This window comes from Pezoporus wallicus, unplaced genomic scaffold, assembly GCF_028554395.1.
Source record: "Pezoporus wallicus isolate ANWC-B61680 ecotype Strahan unplaced genomic scaffold, APGP_CSIRO_Pwel_v1 contig_14128, whole genome shotgun sequence".
NCBI lineage: Eukaryota > Metazoa > Chordata > Aves > Psittaciformes > Psittacidae > Pezoporus > Pezoporus wallicus.
Window position 1 is genome coordinate 52,501 of NW_026635507.1, and position 20,386 is coordinate 72,886.

The window sequence follows — 20,386 nt, forward strand, 5'->3', positions numbered from 1 at the left end:
CCTTCCCTGTCTCCATTCCTCCATCCAGGCATCCCTCCCTCCCTCCCTCCCTCCCTCTCTGCCTTTATCCCTCCCTCTTTCCCTCCATCCTCCCTCTATCCTTCTATCCATCCCTCCCTCCGTAATTCCCTCCTCCCTTCCCACCCCCCCATCCTTCCACCCTTCCACCCCTCATCCCGTCCATCCCACCCCAACCCCACATATCGCAGCACTCAGGGAGCTGATGGGCCCCTGTGTTTTGAGGGGGGGGGGGGGGCTCTGAGGGCCGTTTCCTCCCCGGTGGGCACGGAAACGGCCGCGGGCTCCGCGCCAGCGGAGACGGGAGCTCAGACTTTCTATCCGCCTCTTGGAGATTTCCCTTTCCCTTCCAGGAGGGAAACGTTCCCTGAGGAGTCCTCGGGGGGATGCGGGGATACTTTGGAATAAACACAAGGCCGGGGCCGGGGGGGGAAGGGGCGGCGGGGCCCGGACCACCCGTCGGAAGGAGATAAGGAAGGTGTTGTCTTCCTGCAGCAGCAGGCGAGGAAAGATGAGGAGCGGAGATAGGGGGCAGAGGCGAGGAGCAGGGCCGGGGGGATGGGGACGGGGAGCATCCTTGGGAAGCCTTGGGAATGCGGAGGAACTGGGGGTGCGCTGCCGCGAGCAATCTGGGCACCCCCATCCCCAAACAGGGGCTGATGCTTCTGCTGGAATGGGGGGGATGCTCCCGGCTGGAAGAGCGGAGCTTGTTCCTTGCAGGGAGCTTGGGCTGGAGCTGACGGTGTGCGCCGTGGGGGGGGCGCGGGGATGGGGACGGGGACAGGACCCAGCTCCCCGCCGGCACCAAACGGCCAAGCGGGGGGTGCCCCCGGGAGCCCCTTTGAAGCAGCTCCTGCTCAGCCCCGCTCCGGTGCTTCACACCTCCCGCCCCAGCAAACGGAGCGGCCCCCCCCCGCGTCCCGCACCGGCGGCTCCGGCCCCGCTTCGTGCCCGGGTTCGCTTGTGACAGAGCCCACGGCCAGGAATGGGCGAGAAAACAACGGGGGGAGGGCGCTGGTGTTTGCCCCGGTGGGACCCGACCCCAGATTTGCCCCCAACAGCCCCTTGGGGCCGATTGTCCCAGTGTTTGGGGAAGGAAAAGCTCCAGGTTGTTGTGGGAGGCGCCGGGGACGGGGACGAGGGAGAGCTCAGGGTACAGACGGGGGGGGGAGGGAAGAGATAAAATTGGGTCTAAAGGGGGACAAAGTTTGGGGGTTTCTCTCCATCTCCAGAGGTCCAAGCGCCTTCAGCCAAGGGGCGGAAGGGACGAGCTGCAGAGCGGGACCTCCGGGCTCCGGGGTCCCCACAGCCCTACGGGACCCTCTGGGGCTGGGGCAGGTGGAGGGAGGATGGGGAAAAGGGGTGGGAAAAAGTGGGAGGGAGCTGAGGTTTGGGATGGCAGGTGGGGATGGAGTATGTGGGTGGGTGGGTGGGTGAGTGGATGGATGGATGGATGGACAGAGGGATGGATGGATGGATGGATGGATGGATGGATGGATGGATGGATGGATGGATGGATGGATGGATGGATGGATGGACAGAGGGATGGATGGATGGATGGATGGATGGATGGATGGATGGATGGATGGATGGATGGATGGATGGATGGATGGATGGATGGATAAATGGATGGATGGATGGATAAATGGATGGATGGATGGATAAATGGATGGATGGATGGATAAATGGATGGATGGATAAATGGATGGGTGGATGGTGGGAGGCCATATGGATGGATGGACAGCTGGAGTGCCGGGCTGGTGGCCATCAGAACAGCAGTGTGACGTCTGCAGTGGTCTGCTGCCTGCAGCAGTTTGGGGGTGCTGGGGGCTCACAGCAGGGCAGGGGTGCTGCCAGCCCCCCATGAGCCCCTCGAGCAGGCCTGCCATCAGTGGCATTGCCCATCCCGCTCCATGGGGCTGCCTGGACACCCCACGGCTCCAGCGTCCCCCAGCCTGCTCGGCACCGGCCGGGAGGGCCCCGGGGACACGGCGGGGACACGGAGGTGACACGGGGGTGACCTGGCTGCCGGCAGCTGGGCCCCGCTGGGACCAGGGGATGCTGCCGGAGGAATAACAGGAAGCGCCGGGAAGGGAAAACACGGCTGATGCCTTCTGCAGGCTGCGGGACGGCGCCCCTGAGGCCCCGAGCCCCCCCCGGCGTGTAACCGCTGCACACGCGTGTCACTGCCGCACACGCGTGTCCCGGCGCTGAGCCGGGCTGCGCTGATGCTCTTTATTGTTGAGGTTCGGCTCTGAAAAAGTGCTGCCGGTTACAAAAGTCCACGGTTATAAAATGTGCTCGTACAAAGACCGGGGGGGTCGGCCTCCCCCGTCCTCCCCCCGCACCCACCGGAGCGTGGAGAGGAGGGAAAGGAGGAGGGAAGAGGAGAGAGGAGGAGAAAACAAGAAATAAAATAAAATAAAATAAAATAAAATAAAATAAAATAAAATAAAATAAAATAAAATAAAATAAAATAAAATAAAATAAAATGTCAATAAGATGCAAAGAACAAAAGGAAAGGAAAGGAAAAGGAAAGGAAAGGAAAGGAAAGGAAAGGAAAGGAAAGGAAAGGAGAAAGGAAAAAAGAAAAGAGAAAAAAAAAGAAAAGAAAAGAAAAAAGAAAAGAAAAGAAAAGAAAAGAAAAAAGAAAAGAAAAGAAAAGGAAAGAAAAGAAAAGAAAAGAAAAGAAAAGAAAAGAAAAGAAAAGAAAAAAGAAAAGAAAAAAGAAACGAAAAGGATAAAGAGATAGAAAAGCAGTAAGAGAAAAAGAACCAGAAACAAGAGGACACGAGGAGCAGGGTGATGGTGAGGGCAGGGCAGAAGCGGGAGGACGGGCAGGGCAGGAGGTGGCCGTGCCGGGGGGACACCCGTGGGGCCGGCACCCGGACACCGGCAGAACCCGGCGCACACCGCAGGTCCCCGCTCCCCGCAGCGGCTCCGGGAGCAGCGCCCGCCCTTTGTCTTTGGGGCGCAGCCGCGGGCCTGGCTGTGGGGCGGGCGCGGGGAGCTGTGCGGGGGGCTCCCCGCTGCCCCCCGAGCTGCCGGCGGGGCCGGGCCGTGTCCGCGGGCTCCAGCGGGTGTTGGGGGTGCCAAAAACAGAGAAATCAAGGAAATAAAGGAAAAATGTGCCGGGCCCAGAGCGGAATGGGGGGGGTGTGGGGTGGGTCCCTCCTCCGGCACCGCGCTCGGGGTCCCGCCTCCCCATGGGTGCTTCCCCGCAGCCCAGCGTGGCCCATCACAGATCCCCGTGACCCCCGGGTGGGCACAGGACCCGGGGAGGGGTCTGCCCCGGAGCGGCACCGCAGGGACATCGCAGCCTCCTGCGGGGGGGGGGCACCGCTTCGCCGGGGTCCCCCCTTTCCTCCTGTCTTTGGGGGCTTGGTCTGGTTTGAAGCTGCACCCACGTCCCACCCCTCTCACGGGCAGCCCCGCGGGAGGCGCTGAGGCCCCCCCGGCCCCCTCCCGGCCTCCTGTGCTGGGAACTGCGGTCCCCTCCCCGCAGCCGCAGGCGGGGACGAGGCGCCGCGGTCCCGCAGCCGCCGCGCGGAGCCCAGGGCCCGGTTTGGCACCGAACCTGCGCGAAACTTCGGAACAGAAAGGCGAGGACCGGGGGATGCTCCCGCCTGGGACGCCGCGGGCACGGCGGCCCCGGTACTGTCCCGGCACGGCCCGGTGCCACCGGCAGGGCGCCGGCGTCCCCCGGGAGCGGCAGTGCTGAGCTGGGTGATGGCTCCAGGTCCTGGGGCCAGGCTGGAGAGCACGGGCAGGATTCGGGGGGCCTCCACTGATGATGCTTTTGGGCTGGAAGCGGGGGTTTCCTTGGATGTCCCCCATGGAGGGTGGTTGGTGTCCCCCCAAGGCACACACCACTTCTGGGGTCTCTCTCCCAAGCAGAGGGGCTGCTCCCCAGTCACAGCCCCTGGTCCCACTGCCTGGCACGGTGTGGAGGCTTCCATGGGACCCCCAAGGACCCTGTGCCGCTGCCTTCACCGGCCCTGGGTAGCGGGGACAGCAGAGTCCAAGCTCAGGGTGCTGGGGGGGGGTCAATCCTGGGGGGTGCCCACCGGGACAAAACCTCCCCATACTGGGGTAGAACGAAGAGGAGGTGTCCCCTGGTCCCCCCGCCACCGCCAGGCCAGCGTCTTGAGGCCACCCTGGCGCGGGGGGCAGCGGGAGGGGACAAGGACAAGGCACAGTCCGGGGTCCCGGCGGGGTCACGGGGACGTCGGCGGTACCTAAACGTCCTCGTCCTCGCTGGCCTTGCTCCAGCGGTGGCAGCAGTTGGCGGTGATGCCCAGCAGGAAGTTGGTGGCCACCGAGGCGATGGAGACGACGAAGCCGACGAAGGCGATGAAGAGATAATCATCCAGCGTGAGCGTGAGGTGGCAGGCCTGGAAGCTCTCGTCCGTCAGCGAGAGCAGGGGGGCTCCCGCCACCTCAGGGGGGGCCCGGCACTCGGCCAGCTGCGACTCTGAGGGGGGGGACACACATCAGGACCGCGCCGGGCTCCCCCCACCCCGGTGCATGGGGCAGGAGTGCGGACGCGCGGGCACCTACCGGCAGCGCAGCGCTGGATGCGTCCCCGCAGCCACTTGAGGAAGGGCTCCATGGCACAGCCGCACACCCAGGGGTTGCCCCCCAGGCGCAGGGCCACCAGCCCGGGCAGCCCCTCCAGCGCCTCCAGGCTGAGCGCCGGCAGCGCCCCGAAGCTGAGGTCCAGCTCCCGCAGCTGCGCCAGCCCGCGGAAGGCGTCGGGGTGGACGCGGCGCAGCCCCGGGTTGTGGCTGAGGTCGAGGCGCAGGAGCCCGCTGGCCTCCAGGAACATGTCCGCCGGCACCAGGCTGAAGTTGTTGTAGCTGAGGTCGAGGTGCGCCAGGCGCCGGGCGCCCAGGAAGAGCCCGGCCGGCAGCGCCGCCAGGGAGTTGTTGCGCAGGTCGAGGGCTCGCAGCTGCCCGTAGCAGGACAGGTACCCCGGGGGGATGCTGGCGATGCGGTTGTGCGCCAGGCTCAGGTTCCCGGTGTCCAGCGGCAGCTCCGGCGGCACCGAGAAGAGGCGCTGCCCGCTGCAGTCCACCGCCTGCCCGCGGCACGTGCAAAGCACCGGGCAGCCCGCCCCGGCGCCCGCCGCCACCGCCGCCGCCGCCGCCGCCACCAGCCAGGGGCCCAGCAGCATGGCGGGGCGGCGGCGAGACACAGCCCGGCGGGCGCCGGCGAGGCCCGGGCCCTCACGGGGCGGCGGGAGCCATCCCGGCACCGGGAGGGGGCCGCTCACGCCGAGAGCCGCCGGCGGCGGGGAGCAGGGCCGGGCGCTCACAGCGATGCTCCGGCCATGCCGGCCGCATCCGGGGGGCACGGGGGGCTGCGGGCCCCGGGGGCCGGGGCGGGCCTTGTCCGGCCGGTTACGCTGCCTGCGAGGAAGAGGGGCTGGAGGAAGCCGGGGGCCGCGGCCCCGGCAGCCCTGCGGGGCACCTGCAGCCTCCCCGTGCCCCCCATGCCGGGGCCACCAGCTCCTCCCCCCCCCCCCCCCCCCCCCCCCCCCCCCCCCCCCCCCGGGGGGGTTTTCAGCCAAAGCAGAGCCCCAGCCCCGCTGACCTTGCTCAGATCCACGTTGCAGTCAGATCCACGTTGCAGTGGCCAGAGCCGGGGGGCCCCGGTGCGCAGCCCCCCCCCCGCCCGGTGGGGACCCCCCTCCACGGCACCCTCCCGGGGTCCCCATCCCGGCCTGCTCTCGCCCCACTCCCCATGGCCATCTTTGCTCCATCCTCCCTCGCCCGTATCCCCCCCCCCCCCCCCCTCCCCAGGCCCGTCCCCGCCCCACGGCCCCATCTCACGGGGGCAGGATGGTCACCACCGCCCCGGCCACCCCCTGCCTCCCCGGCCCCCGCTCCAGCTCCGGGTACTCACACCAGGGGATGAGCAGAGCTCGGTTCCCTGAAGCCTGGGCGCTGATGGGTGGCCGGGGTGGGGGGGTCCCCGGGCGGCCGCCCTTGCCCCGGAGGCCGCCAAGTTGGGCGAGCGGCTCCTGCAGCCGCGGCCAAGGCTGCTGCCGAGCCTGGCAATGGGAGCAGGGTCTTTCCCCACCTCCTTCCTCCCCTCCTCCTCGTCCTCCCTTGTCTCTCTCTTTCTTTTTTTTTTTTCTTTTTTTTTTTTTTTCCTTGAGGGCCAGATACTGACGTTTCGGTGTCTCTTAGCAACTGCCTCCACATCTCTGAGCAACAGGAGAGCGGGATGCGGAGCGATGGAGACATGGAGACGGCGGCGGCGGCGGTGGGGAGCAACATCCCCACCCCAAGGGACGCTCTGGCTAGGTCGAGGCGGGGGGACCCGCACCCGCATGGCCGGAGGGAGCGGAACGAGGGGTCCCGAGCCCTCCCCGCATCCCCCGGCCCTGGGGAGCGTCCCCGTGGGATGGGGTGAATCAGGGTTTCCCGGGCTCTGGAAACAGACACAAATGACGTCTCGGCAGAGGGGGAGAACAAGGCACCGGGATCGCCCCGGGATCGCCATTACCGGTGCTGCCACCCCGCAGGGAGCCGCTGCCGCGGTGCAGCCGTAGCGGCTGCGGCAGGGACGTGCATTCCCATTGAAAGCCGACCTAACCCTGCACACGAACCCCATCAGCCGCTGGAGCTGGAATGTGCCTTGGGTTCAGTTTTCCCTGCTCACAGACCTGGAAAATGCCTCAGGTTGACACTGATTGTTTTGCTCTGCCCGAGCCGAAAAATCCCGTTTCCTTTCTCCTTTTGGATGGGGAGGAACGGGATTCAGCTGCTGCCCTGCCCCCGCAGCCGGCTTTTGGCCATGAAGCAGCCCTTTTCAATCACAAGGATGCCTGTGTTTTGCTCTGGAAGCGTTGCCACACCATGGCTGTGGCACTGTTGGGAAGGAGGCATCTTCAACCCGTGCATCTGGGGTGGGGGTTCCTCGTTTTCATTTCCTCCTGCTGTTTTCATGGGGTGCCTCCTTTTCCCGGCTGGATCCCGGTGCCTCCTCCTCCCGCAGGACGGCTCCTCCGCCCGGGGGCACACGGTGCCCCTCGCTGCGGTGTCACCGGTGCTGCCAGCAGCTCCGGGAGCCGAATGCACCCGGACAGCCCCGGAGCCACGCCGGGCAGAGGCAGCACTGGGGATGAGCCCGAGCCGGCTGCAGGTCCCCTCCTGCTGCCGGGGTTTTTCCACCCCCCCAGGATTTCGGGCTACATTGGCAGCAAAGGATCCAACACATGCCCGGAGGGGGGAGAGCTCGGCAGCGGCCCCCTGCCAACACCCCTGTGGTCACAGCCATGGAGACACAGCCATGGGGTCACCACGAGCCCCTATGAGAGCCCAGCCCCATCGAAACAGCGTTCCCGGGACAGACCCACAAGCGGGAGAGAGACGGGTTTTTGGATGATCCCTCCAAGCTTGATTCCAGACCCCCCCTTTTCAATTCTCCTTCCCTGTCCCTTCTCTGGGGAGGTGTTGGCAGCCACCAGCCCGGCTCAGCCCAGACCGAGGAGCCTGGGATGGCTCCGAGGAGCCTGGCTTGATAAATCTGCCTTACATCCAGGGCTTTATCTCTCTCAGGGCAGGCAGCATCTGATAGCCTGCTTCATTTAACCCGTGTGCATTCAGGCTTTGGGGAGGAGGAGGAAAGGAGAGGAAGGCCTACAGGATCGACAGGAAATCTGGAGAGGGGCTTGGGACAAGGGCCTGTAGGCACAGGCCAAGGGGAATGGCTTGAACCTGCCCGAGGGGAGGGTGAGCTGAGCTCTTAGGCAGAAGCTCTTCCCTGTGAGGGTGCTGAGGCGCTGGCACAGGGTGCCCAGAGAAGCTGTGGCTGCCCCATCCCTGGCAGTGTTCAAGGGCAGGTTGGACACAGGGGCTTGGAGCAAGCTGCTCCAGTGGAAGGGGTCCCTGCCCGTAGCAGGGGTTGGAGCTGGAGGAGCTTTAAGGTCTCTTCAACACAACCCACTGTGATTCTGAGGCTCTAGGAATGGTGGCATCTTTTCTCTTGACAGTGGTCAGAGCAGCTGGTCACAAACAGCAGCTCCTTGCTGGCCCTCCAACAGCAGCGCAGCGCTGGGCTGCAGCCTGAGATGGTGACAGGAGACGTGGCTCCAGCAGCATCCTCCTGCTCCCCTGCACAGCTCTCACACCCCTCGCTTGGTGCAGCTGCCGTGCTGTCACCTGGGGCAGTGCCTCAAACCCCTGTTTACTGCATGTGCCTCTACCGCCAGCGCCCATCCACGTGTCTTCCTGTGCTGGGGAGCAACGGGGAAGGCTTGGGCACAGCACAGCCGCTCTCCTGGCCCCGCTGTGGGTTTCAGCACCCTTTAGCACATCCTGGGGCACTGGGGCTGGCCCGTGCCGTGTGGCACTGGGCTGCACTGGGGATGATGTGGTTTCTTTCAGGTGAGGCCCCATTGCGGTGCCAGTGGGAGCAGCATCTGTCTGAACTTCCTGCCCCTCACAGCCCTGCGGTTCTGTGGGGCAGGAAGTTCAGACAGAGGGCACCCGGTGAGAGCCACGGCCTGCGGCTGTGCCAAGGAGCTGTCAGAGCACACTGTCAGAGCATCATCAGAGCACCTTTGGGGCACCATTGAAACATCATCGGAGCACCTTTGGGGCACCATTGAAACATCATCGGAGCACCTTTGGGGCACCATTGAAACATCATCGGAGCACCTTTGGGGCACCATTGAAACATCATCGGAGCACCTTTGAGGCACCATTAGAGCATCATTGGAGCACCTTTGGGGCACCATTGGAGCATCATCGGAGCATCTTTGGGGCACCATTGAAACATCATTGGAGCACCTTTGGGACACCATCGGAGCATCATCACAGCACCAGCATTGAATCCTAGTATCAAAAGATCTTTAAGACCATTAAGTCCAACCATTGGAGCACCACTGGAGCACCACTGGAGCACTGTCCCTTGCCAAGTGAGCACCCGTCCCCCCCCCAAAACCTCACTGCAGCCACGATGTGCCCAGATTCTGCATCACCAATATTTAAGCAATAAAGTCAGTGTGGAGCTCAGTGTCTCCAGCATCACTCCCAACACATCACACCAGTTCTTAACTGGTTGCTCCACCACCACGAATGAGTTTGCAGTAATTCATCCCAGTCTGAATGACACCGCTGTAAGCTGGGGGAAGCGAAGGGGAACAGGAGCGGCACTGCAGGGCTCAGCTCGACTTCAGTTTGGGTCTCTCCGTCCAGAGCACGTTTCTCCTGTGCCTGGGGCCCTTTGTCATCAGAAGTCCCAACCCCAAAGTGGTTTCTGGAGCGTGGGGTGTCCATGGCGAGGGTGAGCCTCAAAGTGCTTCACCCCCAGCTGAGCAGGTTTCACTGGTGCTGCAGTGGGGGTGCTGCAGTGCGGGTGCTGCAGTGGGGGTGCTGCAGTGAGGGTGCTGCAGTGGGGGTGCTGCAGTGCGGGTGCTGCAGTGCGGGTGCTGCAGTGCGGGTGCTGTAGTGGGGGTGCTGCAGTGGGGGTGCTGCAGTGGGGGTGCTGCAGTGCGGGTGCTGTAGTGGGGGTGCTGCAGTGGGGTGCTGCAGTGGGGGTGCTGCAGTGGGGGTGCTACAGTGAGGGTGCTGTAGCCTTCTCTGGGACACTGGGTTTCTGTGCACGCTCCGTTGCCTGCCGTGGGGCTGAGCTGTGCTTTTGGTTTCTCTTCACACCCCACCCGATGTCACCTCCTGCAGAGCTGCTCTGGGGACGTCTATGCAGCACCAGAGATGCTCAGAGATGGGTTCTGCTGCTACCAGTGCCATGCTCGGGCTGCACCATGCCTGCTGCTTCCTCTCCTGCACAGCCAGGGTTGTGCAATGGTTGGTGTGGTGAGATCACGGAACACAGCCGTTCATCCACACTTTGCCTTCTGGAGGCTCCTCCGGGTCTGGGTCTGGTGCTTGTGGGGCAGCCTGAGGTTCTGAACGTTTCTGCTTGAGCAGGAAGCCCATGCATGCCCCGTCCCGGTGCAGGACCCACTGCCTGGGCAGAGCAGAGCAGAGCAGAGCAGAGCAGAGCAGAGCCACACCACTGTGCGGCCACGCTGGCCATGGGCTGGTACCTGAGCCCTGCCCTGGAGGGGAGACACCAGAGCTGATGCCGGGCTCTGTGCTGGGATGAGAAGTCACCACTCCCCCTCTCCCTGACCAGGCCCCGGGTGTTGGGGCTCAGCAGCATGTCCCAAGGGGAGCAAGGACTTGACCGGCAGCCAAGCCACAGTGTCGGGGGGCTGAGGTCCCCCTCATGCCTTCAACGAACCCTCCCCTGCAGCATGAGGAGGATGGAGCCAGTGCTGAGAAGAGGAAACTAAAAGAGGTGCAGAACGTGATGCGCTCTGAGAGCGTTGACCTAAGAAGGAAATCAACGTGTTGAAGGGCGAGTTGCTCACTCAGGAAACAGGAGTGCGTATGTGGCTCCTGGGCTTGCGGTGAGCTCCATCCCCACAGAGCCTCTGGCCCAGTGGCCCTGCACAGAGTGCCCCACGCAGCGCAGCCCAGCAGAGCAGGGCCAGCAGCCACCCTGGGCTCTGCTGCTGGAGGCACCCACATCCTCATATGGCTCTCCTGGTGAGGACAGAAATCTCCTGGTAGGGAAGCTGCTCTCCTGGTGGGATACGGTGAGGATGGTGCTCTCCTGGTGAGGACATTGCTCTGCTTGGTGGGACACTGGTCTCCTGGTAGGTCCTCAGATTTCCTGGTGGGAACAATGCTCTGGAGGTGGGGGCCCTGCTCTGGTGGTGAGGTCTCTGCTCTGGTGATAAGGACTGTGCTCTGCTCATGGGGTCTCTGCTCTGGTGATGGGGTCATTGCTCTGGTGATAAGGACTGTGCTCCGCTCATGGGGTCTCTGCTCTGGTGATGACTGTGCTCTGCTCATGGGGTCTCTGCTCTGGTGATGGGGTCTCTGCTCTGGTGATAAGGACTGTGCTCTGCTCATGGGGTCTCTGCTCTGGTGATGGGGTCTCTGCTCTGGTGATAAGGACTGTGCTCTGCTCATGGGGTCTCTGCTCTGGTGATGGGGTCATTGCTCTGGTGATAAGGACTGTGCTCTGCTCATGGGGTCTCTGCTCTGGTGATGGGGTCTCTGCTCTGGTGATGACTGTGCTCTGCTCATGGGGTCTCTGCTCTGGTGATGGGGTCTCTGCTCTGCTCATGGGTTCTCTGCTTTGGTTTTGGAGTCTCTGCTCTGCTTGTGGGACATGGCTCCAGCGAGGCTTTGCAGCAAGGAGCTGCCCCACTGTGCCTTGTGCTGGTGGGGATGGTCTGGGGTGGGGGAGCAGGCAGGGCAACTTCAGCCAGCCCCACAAACAGCCCCATAGCCCCACAGCCCTGCAGCTCCACAGCCCTACAGCCAACCCCACAGCCCCACAGCCCTGGAGAGCAGAGCACAGAGGAGGAAGTTGGTGGCAGCAGGGGCAGAGCTGCTCGGGGCAGAGGCAGCACAACAGGATGGGGCTGTGTGGGGCTGGAGGGGTCTCACAGGGCTCTTGCTATGGGGCTGTGTGTGGGGCTGCAGGGGTCTCACAGTGGCTTTGCAGCAGGGGCCAAGCTGTGCCCATGCACATGGGCAGCAGCAGGAGCGGTGCCCCGGGCAGCGGCCACTGGCAGGGGCAGGGCAGGGCTGGGGATCTCCTGCTCCGTGCCCTGGAGGACCTCTCCCAGCTGGATTTTAAGCGGTTCCGGGATGCGCTGGCTCACGCAGAGCTGCGCGGCTGCAGCCCCATTCCCTGGGGCCGGCTGCAGAATGCCGACTGGATAGACACCAAGAACCTCATGCTGGAGTTCTATGGCGCGGAGGCCGCCCTGGACGTGGCGATGACCGTCCTGGAGCACATCCAGCTCCGCAACACCGCTGCCGTGCTCCGGGAGAGCAGAGAGAGAGGTGGGAATGCTGAGCAGCTCCCGGCCCCATTCCAGGGGCTGTGTGTGCAGGAGCCCTGCAGGGCCAGGAGGCTGCTATGGATGCGGGTCCCTGTGGCCGGGCGTGGGGAAGCGGAGGGGTTTGGGGTGCTGGAGCTCAGCGATGGTTCCCACTAACGCCCCTTTTCCCTCAGAGCTGGGGCCTGCTCCTCTGCTGGGATCATCGCCACCAGGTAGGTACGGGCAGGGGAAAGCGCGGGGGCTCCTCTGCCGCTGCCGCCCCGTGCTCTGCTGCTGCCCGAGGGGGGGGTCACCTTCCAGATCACCGCAGTGGGTACAAGAGGGCCGTGCGCCAGGCCTACGGCCGCATGAAGGACCTGAACGGGCGGTTGGGCGACAGCGCGAGCCTCAGCGCTCGGTACGCGCGGCTGGTGATGGTCACCGAGCACCGCGACGAGCGGCAGCGAGAGCGCGAGATCGCGGCCGTGGGGCGCGGGCACGCGGACCTCATGAAGGAGCGCGCCGGCTCCTCCATCGCCGTCGCCGACCTCTTCAAGCCCGACGAGGAGGGCTGGAGCCCCAAGGAGGTGGTGCTGCTGGGCGCCGCGGGCATGGGGAAGACCATGACGGCCAGGAAGATCATGCTGGACTGGGCGTGCGACCGAATGTTCGAGGAGTTTGACTTCGTGTTCTACATCCACTGCCGCGAGGGGAACCTCCTGGCCGGCGAGGCCAGCATGGCCGACCTCCTGGCGCGGTGCTGCCCCGGCAGCCCCCTGCCGCTGGACGCGGTGCTGCAGCAGCCGGAGAAGCTCCTGTTCGTCATCGACGGCTTTGACGAGCTGCGCTTCTCGGTGGAGCAGCCGTGGTCGGAGCTGTGCGCGGAGCCCGGCGAGCGGCGCCCGGTGGCCGTGGTCCTCGCCAGCCTGTTCCGCAGGAGGCTCCTGTGCCACAGCTCCCTGCTCATCACCACCAGGCCGGCGGCGCTGCAGAGCCTGCGGCGGCTCCTGGAGCACGAGCGCTGCGCCGAGATCCTGGGCTTCTCGGAGGCGGACCGGAGGGATTACTTCCAGCGGTTCTTCGGCAGCGCGGAGCAGGCGGCGGCCGCCTTCCGCTTCGTGCGGGGCCACGAGCTGCTCTTCACCATGTGCCTGGTGCCCGTCGTCTGCTGGATCGTCTGCACCGTGCTGAGGCAGCAGCTCGGCCGCGCCGGCGGCCTGGCCCACGGCCCCCGCACCACGACCGGGATCTACGTGCTCTACCTCTCGGCGCTGCTGCGCTCCCTGCGCGGGCGGCAGCGGCGGGATGTGCCCGCCGTGCTCCGCAGGCTCTGCTGCCTGGCGGCCGGCGGCGTCCGCGGGCAGAGGGTCCTCTTTGAGGAGCAGGAGGTGCAGGGGCTGGCGCTGGGCCGGCAGGAAGCCCTCCCGCTCCTCCTCAACGAGCACCTCTTCCAGAAGGACATTTCCTGCGTCAGCTCCTACGGCTTCATCCACCTCAGCTTCCAGGAGTTTTTCGCGGCACTCTTCTACCTGCTGGAAGATGAAGGGGAGGAGCAGGAGCCCCTCGTGGGTCCCAGCAGGGACGTGAAGGAGCTGCTGGAGAGCTACGGCAGCTCCAGGAACTACTTCGTCCTGACCGTGCGGTTCCTCTTTGGACTCTTAAACGAGGATCGCAGGAGGGAGCTGGAGCAGGAGACGGGCTGTAAAATCTCTGCCAGGATTACGCAGGATTTGCTGGAGTGGCTTCAGGACAGCCAGAAAACGGCCCTGGCTCTTCTGCTGGAGGAGACGGGGCTGGTCCGCGACCTGGAGCTCTGCCACTGCCTCTACGAGCTGCAGGACGAGCGGCTGGTGGCAGCCGCCCTGTGCCCCTTCACGGGGCTGCGCCTACATGGGCTCAACCTCAACCGCTTCGACCAGGTCGTCCTTGCCTTCAGCCTGAGGAGGTTCCCTGGGCTGCAGGTGCTGGAGCTGGGGCACTGCTGCTTCCTGTGGGATGAGCCCGAGGACACCGCAGAGCCGCAGCCGTGCAAGAAGCTGCGCCGGTGCGTGGGGTCCTGGGCTGCTGAGCCCCCTGAGCCCCGGGGGTTTGGTGAGATCTGCATGGGCAGAGCCGTGACCTCGAGTCACAGCCGGTGGGCAGGGAGCAGTGCTGGGAGAGGGAGGGAAGGAGGAACAAGGATAGGATAGGATAGGATAGGATAGGATAGGATAGGATAGGATAGGATAGGATAGGATAGGATAGGATAGGATAGGATAGGATAGGATAGGATAGGATAGGATAGGATAGGATAGGATAGGATAGGACAGGCTACAATAGGATACGATAGGATATGATAGGATATGATATGGGTAGGGTTAGAGGTAGGGGTGGGATAAGAATAGGAATAGGAAAGCAATAAGACAGAAATAGGAACAGGATAGGAATGGGAATAGGATGGGAGCAGGAATAGGCTGGGATATGAACAGAATCCCAGACTGGTCTGGGTTGGAAGGGACAGCCTGTGCTGGGACAGTGTGTGGCTGTGCTGGCTGGGGCCAGGGACCCTCCTCCAGCAGGCTCACGGCTGTGAAACCAACAGCCCCAGCCCTGTGCTCTCAGCAGCAACCCCAGAGTGAAACCTCTGCTCTCCTTTGTGCTTGTGCGGGGAGAAAACTGGACAGAGATGAGGAGTGTGGGCACAACTTCCTCATTCTGCTCAGAGAGAACGGGTCCAGCTCAGAGATTTTTCCTTTTGGGGCAACCACAGCTCTCCTGGGCAACCTCTGCCAGTGACTCAACCCCTACCGTTTAAAGCCATTTCCCCTCATCCTGTCCCTACAGGCCCTCGGCCAAAGGCCCTCTCCACTCATTTCATAGGAAGCATCTCCTTGCAGGGAAGCCCAGGAGGAAGAGGGGATGCTGTCACCCATCCGCATGCTCTGTCAAGCCCTGGAGGCATCAGGCTGTAAGCTGAAGACGCTGAGGTACGCGGCTGCTGACGGAGGGGCCGTGGCACAGAGCCCCAGCGGGGCACCGGTTGCAGCACCGGGGGTGACCACGTCCTGTGCGGTGGGACCGGCCCTGGGGGCTGCTTGTGGAGACCTGCCCGGTGTGAGGCCATCACCAGCGGCGGCCCCGACCCCTCTGCACCCCTCTCCTCTGCAGGCTGGACCGGTGTGAGCTCAGCACCGCCTGCGGCACGGCTCTGGGTTCCGTCCTCGGCACCAGCCCTGCCCTGATCGAGCTGGGCCTGGCTGGGAACAAGGACCTGGGGGACGAAGGCGTGAGGATGCTGTGCGAGGGGCTGCGGCGCGGAGCCGGCCCCCTGCGGGAGCTGCGGTGAGGGGCAGCAGGGAGGGACAGGGACACTGACACGGGGGGGGGACACGGACACTGTGTGAGGGACAGTGGGGAGGGACAGGGACACTGACACGGGGGAGAGACATGAGCATTTGCACTGTGTGAGGGACACCAGGAAGGGGTACTGGGGGGTACATGGGCACTGCGTGAGGGACACCGCTGGCGCTGCCGTGGCAGATACTGTGTGGGGGACACTGGCACTGCAGTGGGGACCCTGGAAGGTTGAAGCCATTACCACGGTGTCCGCACCGCTGCTGCAGGAGCCACCTCCAAGCTGGGGCCACCGGCACGGCCCCCCTCACTCTGTCCCCCCGCAGGTTGGGCGGCTGCAGCATCACGGCCGCGGGCTGCAGGGCTCTGGCACCGGTGCTGGCGGCAGCGCCCGGGCTGGCGCTGCTGGACCTCAGCGACAACGCGGTGGGGGACGGCGGCGTGCGGGAGCTGTGCGCGGCGCTGCGCGGACCCGGGCGCGGCCTCCGGAGGCTCGAGTACGGGCCGGTCCCGCCGTGAGCCGGTGGGGCTGCAGGGTGGGACTGGGGCGGGTGCGCAGGATGCGGCCACGTCGCTGCCTGGGGATGAGTTAAACCAGCCCGGTCACAGCCCGGGGCTCAGGGGCACTGAGTCATAGAATCCCAGCCTGGTTTGTGTTGGAAGGGACCTTAAAGCTCCTCCAGCTCCAACCCCTGTCACGGGCAGGGACCCCTTCCACTGGAGCAGCTTGCTCCAAGCCCCTGTGTCCAACCTGGCCTTGAACACTGCCAGGGATGGGGCAGGAAGCAGCGGGTGGCCGGGACTCGGTGTGTCCCGGCTCAGGCCCCGATCCCCCGCAGGCTGTGGCAGTGCGGGCTGACGGAGCTGAGCTGTGAGACCCTCGCCGCGGTGCTCCCTGACACCCCCAGCCTGGCCGAGCTGCACCTGGGGGGCAACGCTGTGGGGGACGGGGGAGTGAGGCGGCTGAGCCCGGGGCTGCGGGACCCCCGCTGCCGGCTGCGCAGCCTCAGGTGGGTGACGCGATGTGGGGCTGAGCCGGGGAGGCTCTGGGAAATGCTGTGCGGCAGGAACAGGGATTTCGGTGCTCCAGGGCCAGTGGCAGAGCACTGGTGGGTGCCCCAGTCCCACAGGGCTCCACCACGGCCACCGCTGTTGAGCCAGAACTGTCTTTTCCATCTGCTTCTGAACAAGCTTTTCACCCGCTTTCCCCCTGGTGCTACCAGCGAGCCCCATCCCAGTCAGCCAGGAGCAGGAAGCCAGGCAGGACACGGCTGCTGAGGGGCTGCGGGACAGGAGTGGGATAACAGCATCAGTCACATCTGCCAGGGCAACATCCCCCTGCTGCATGGAGCCCCAGGGGCAAGGGTCCGGCTGGGTTGGTGGAGGCACAGAGCAGGGCAGGTAACAGTGAGAAATCACAGAGCCATGGAATCAACCAGGCTGGAAAAGAACTTTAAGCTCATCCAGTCCAGCCCTTACCCCAGCAGTGCCAAGGCCACCCCCAACCCATGGCACTGAGGCCTCGTCTCCTTGGTGTGTGAACACTTGCAGGGCCGGAGCCTGCAGCCCTGCCCTGGGCAGCCTGTTCCAATGCCTGAGCACCCTCTGGGGCAGGAATTGTTCCTCAGCTCCATCTAAACCTGCCCTGGTGCAGCTTGAGGCCGTTTCCTCTTGTCCCATCCCTTGTTCCTTGGGAGCAGAGCCCAGCCCCTCCTGGCTCCATCCTCCTCTCAGGCAGTTGTAGGCAGCCATCAGGTCCCCCCTGAGCCTTCTCCAGGCTGAACCCCCCAGCTCCCTCGGGGCACCTTTGCTTTGCAGCGATAGAGGAGGGGGACGCGCTGGGCCTGTCCAGCGGAGGTTGGGAGAGCTCCCTGGTGATGCTGAGCCGAGGGCAGGGGCTGCAGTGCCCCCGGGGACAGACGTGACTGCTGGGGGGGTGTTGGCGCTGGGGCCCTGGAGGACGGGAGAGCCCCGTGGCCAGGCCCCGCTCGCCGCTCCCCGCAGGCTGTGGCAGTGCGGGCTGACGGAGCTGGGCTGTGAGACCCTCGCCGCGGTGCTCCCTGACAGCCCCAGCCTGGCCGAGCTGCACCTGGGGGGCAACGCTGTGGGGGACGGGGGAGTGAGGCGGCTGAGCCCGGGGCTGCGGGACCCCCGCTGCCGGCTGCGCAGCCTCAGGTGGGTGACGCGATGTGGGGCTGAGCCGGGGGGCTCCGGGAGCCGCCCCTGCATCCCCGGGGCAGGGTCTCTGGGTGCGGGACCCCCCCCCCCCCCCGCGTGCCTCTGGGCCGCAGGAGCCGCAGGGACCGGGTGCCCGCAGCTTGAAATGGGAAGTGATGTTTACAGTGGGTTAAATGATTCATGAGCACCCAGACGAGGTGACTTCAAGTGGCGTTTAAAGCTCTCCCAGGCGGAGCAGCAGCGCGCTCCCTGCCCCAGTTGCAGGCATTCCATCCCGTGGCACGTTCCAAGTGCATGTGCACGGATGTTTGCTCCATAAGGATCACCCCAACCCTATTTTGCTCCATAAAGACCAAATCCTATTCTGGGGTTGCGAGAAGTAACTGGGGTAACCCAGTCAAGAGGAAGCCCGGTCCTGCCCATGCCCATCCAAAGGGATGCTCCCCATCCTGGGAGGTTTTATCCAGCACCAGGACCTCACACGAAGCCTGGAGCGAGCTCTGGAGCAAGTCCTCCCTGAAAGCTGTTTTGGGGCACGCAGCGGCCAGGCTGGGTTCCTGGCTGTGCATGGGGTGTCCCCACGTGTCCCTTCCCTGTCCCCGCAGCCTGTGGCAGTGCGGCCTCTTGGGAGCCTGCTGCGAGGACGTGTGCTCCGTGCTCCGTGCTGGATGCGCCCTGGAGACCCTGGACCTGAGCGAGAACAGCCTGGACAACGGGAGCGTGCGGGCGCTGTGCAGGGCGCTGGGGCAGCACCCCGGGTCCCTGCAGAGGCTGTGGTAAGGGACAAGGGTCCTGGCATCACCTGGGTGCTTACAGGAGCTGTGGTAAGGGACAAGGGGTCCCAACCTCCATCTAAACTTCCCCTGATGCAGCTTGAGGCCTCTTGTCCCTTGGGAGCAGAGCCTGACCCCCTTCACTGCATCCTCCTGTCAGGCAGCTGCAGAGAGTAGTAGGCTGTATAGCAGCAGGAAGCCCACAGAGGCAGGGTCCCCATGGCACCAAGACCCCCATGCTGGCCCCCTCTGCCCTCTCTGGCTGCAGTGCCATGGGCCACGGTCAGCTCGGGGAGGGGATTGACCTCTTCCTCCTCCTCCCCAAAGGCTGCCGAGCTCGGGGCTGGATGAAGAGACCCTGCAGGAGGCGGCAGCGCTTGAACAAGTCAAACTCATGTGAGGGCTGGACCGGTGACGCAAGGGGCTCAGGGACCGAGCCTGAACGTGTGCCATGGATGAGGGGTTTCCTGTTGAGGCGTCCTTTCAGTGCTGAAAACCTTCCGACGGACTCTGCCGATCCCCCAGAGGAGCGCAGGAAGGAACCCCCTGCAGCCGAGACCTGTCTGTGCATTACGGGTCCAACAGGGCCTGCCCCAGGGCCCTGGGAGGGTGGGAAGGAGCAGAGCTGCGGCTGAAGGGAGTGGGGGTGAGGCACTGGTGGGTCCAAACTGTTTCTGTTTGCTCCCTGGTGCTGGCAGTGCCCAGACACATGGTGGCTGCCGAGATTCCTATTCACTCCCTGTGGATGTTCACTGTGGCTCCCGTGTCGATGGGGTCTGTGTAGTCCCCAGGAAGGTCTCCCTCTGCTTCTGGCCATGGATTTACTGTGAAGAGCACTCGTGTTGTAGCCTTGTGCAATAAAGCTCCTCCCAGAAGGCTCTCCACACTGTGGTGGTTCCCATCAGCAGCTGTGCCCTTGAATGCTGTGCAGCTCCATGGGCTGCTCCTCTCCCATTGCCGGGAGCACTGGAACACAGCTGAGCAGAGCTGGGCACTGGGCTGGAGCTCAGGGACCTGGCACATCCAGGCAGGGCTCCCACAGCTTCTCATCCCAACCAATTCCAGCTTCTTGGCGCAGCCAATCCCACGTCCTCCAGAACTGCTCCAATGCATTTCCTGGTCCCCGTCCCAACTGGAAGTGCTGTGGTTGCAGCAGGGGCCCTCCTGGGAGCTTCAGGCTCATGGTCAGAGCATCAAACACTGGCCATGGTCTGATGGGCAGTACTGGTGTGGGGCTGGAGCAAAACACATTCACCCACAGGCACGATGGGACCCACATCCCTGCTCCTGGCTGCAGCGAACTCCGGTCTGAGGAGATCCTAACCCTGGCTCCCACCCTGTGCCTGACCCCTGGACTTGCTGCTCCTCAGGTGCCTGGGGGGTGACGTGAGGACCATCAAAGGAACAGAAACCACTGGTGGGGAGCAGTCGGAGCCTGGGAACGGGCAGCACATCCCAGACCGGCTGCGGAGGTTCAGGAGGCTTGGAGATGCCACAAGCCCTTGGAGGCATCTGAGAAAGGCACTGGTGAAAGGGGCCAGAACAGCTCAGAGGAACCAGGGCCAAAGAGCCCCGCTGAGTCCAAGGGAGCCTCAGAGAGCCCAGGAGAGCTGCAAAGAGCTGACCCAGAGGATCCCAGCGCACCCGGAGCACACAGCAGGACCCAGGAGGGGCAGGGGCCAGGAACCCCAGTGGAGCCAAAAAGGACCAAGCCCGGGTGTTGCTGCGGAGGCTGAAACCGGACCTGCCACATCCTGCATGGGAGGAAGCTGCGGTGCGGCCGAGCTGGGCCCCGTGGAGCAGCAGAGGGGAAAGCACTGAGGTGGCACCCACAGGCTCAGCCTCACCCAGCGAGAGCTCGTGTCAGGTCTGTTCTGCCCTGGGACAAGCCCCTTGGGTAACAGAGGGGCTGGAGGAGCTGAAGGACCCTGAAATCCTGGAGGGACTCCCCAAGGATGCTGAGAGAGCCCCAAAGGGCTCGGGGGAACCTAAGAGAGAGCAGATGGAAGAGCAGAGCACAACACCACATCCCAGCCAACTGCCTGAGCACGGGCAGGGAGCACAGCATCGATCGCCAAAGCATCATCCCAGCCCCAAAACGGAGCAGACACACGGGGGGGGGGGGTTATTGCAACAGAGCTTTATTTAATAATTTAATCTGTACAAAAAATGGGTTAAAATTGTACACAGAGGCTGCAGTGAGACCTGCCCCCGGGCTCCACACTGA

General features: G+C 64.3%; 2 protein-coding genes across 2 annotated transcripts; one reads left to right on the forward strand and one right to left on the reverse strand.

The window, feature by feature from the left end:
- Window positions 1–3,483: 3,483 nt before the first annotated feature.
- LRRC55 (leucine rich repeat containing 55) lies at window positions 3,484–5,218 on the reverse strand. The gene is made up of 3 exons (XM_057396636.1): window positions 4,579–5,218; window positions 4,257–4,492; window positions 3,484–4,016 (listed from the first exon to the last, which is right to left on the reverse strand). The coding sequence occupies exons 1-2, from the start codon at window positions 5,192–5,194 to the stop codon at window positions 4,257–4,259; spliced, it is 852 nt and encodes a 283-aa protein (XP_057252619.1). The 5' UTR covers window positions 5,195–5,218; the 3' UTR covers window positions 3,484–4,016.
- Window positions 5,219–11,572: 6,354 nt separating this feature from the next.
- NLRP6 (NLR family pyrin domain containing 6) lies at window positions 11,573–18,567 on the forward strand. Its single transcript, XM_057396628.1, has 10 exons — window positions 11,573–11,999; window positions 12,070–12,108; window positions 12,197–14,009; window positions 14,752–14,841; window positions 15,023–15,196; window positions 15,535–15,705; window positions 16,048–16,218; window positions 17,213–17,383; window positions 17,992–18,162; window positions 18,487–18,567. The coding sequence occupies exons 1-10, from the start codon at window positions 11,573–11,575 to the stop codon at window positions 18,557–18,559; spliced, it is 3,300 nt and encodes a 1,099-aa protein (XP_057252611.1). The 3' UTR covers window positions 18,560–18,567.
- The last annotated feature ends 1,819 nt before the right edge of the window (window positions 18,568–20,386 follow it).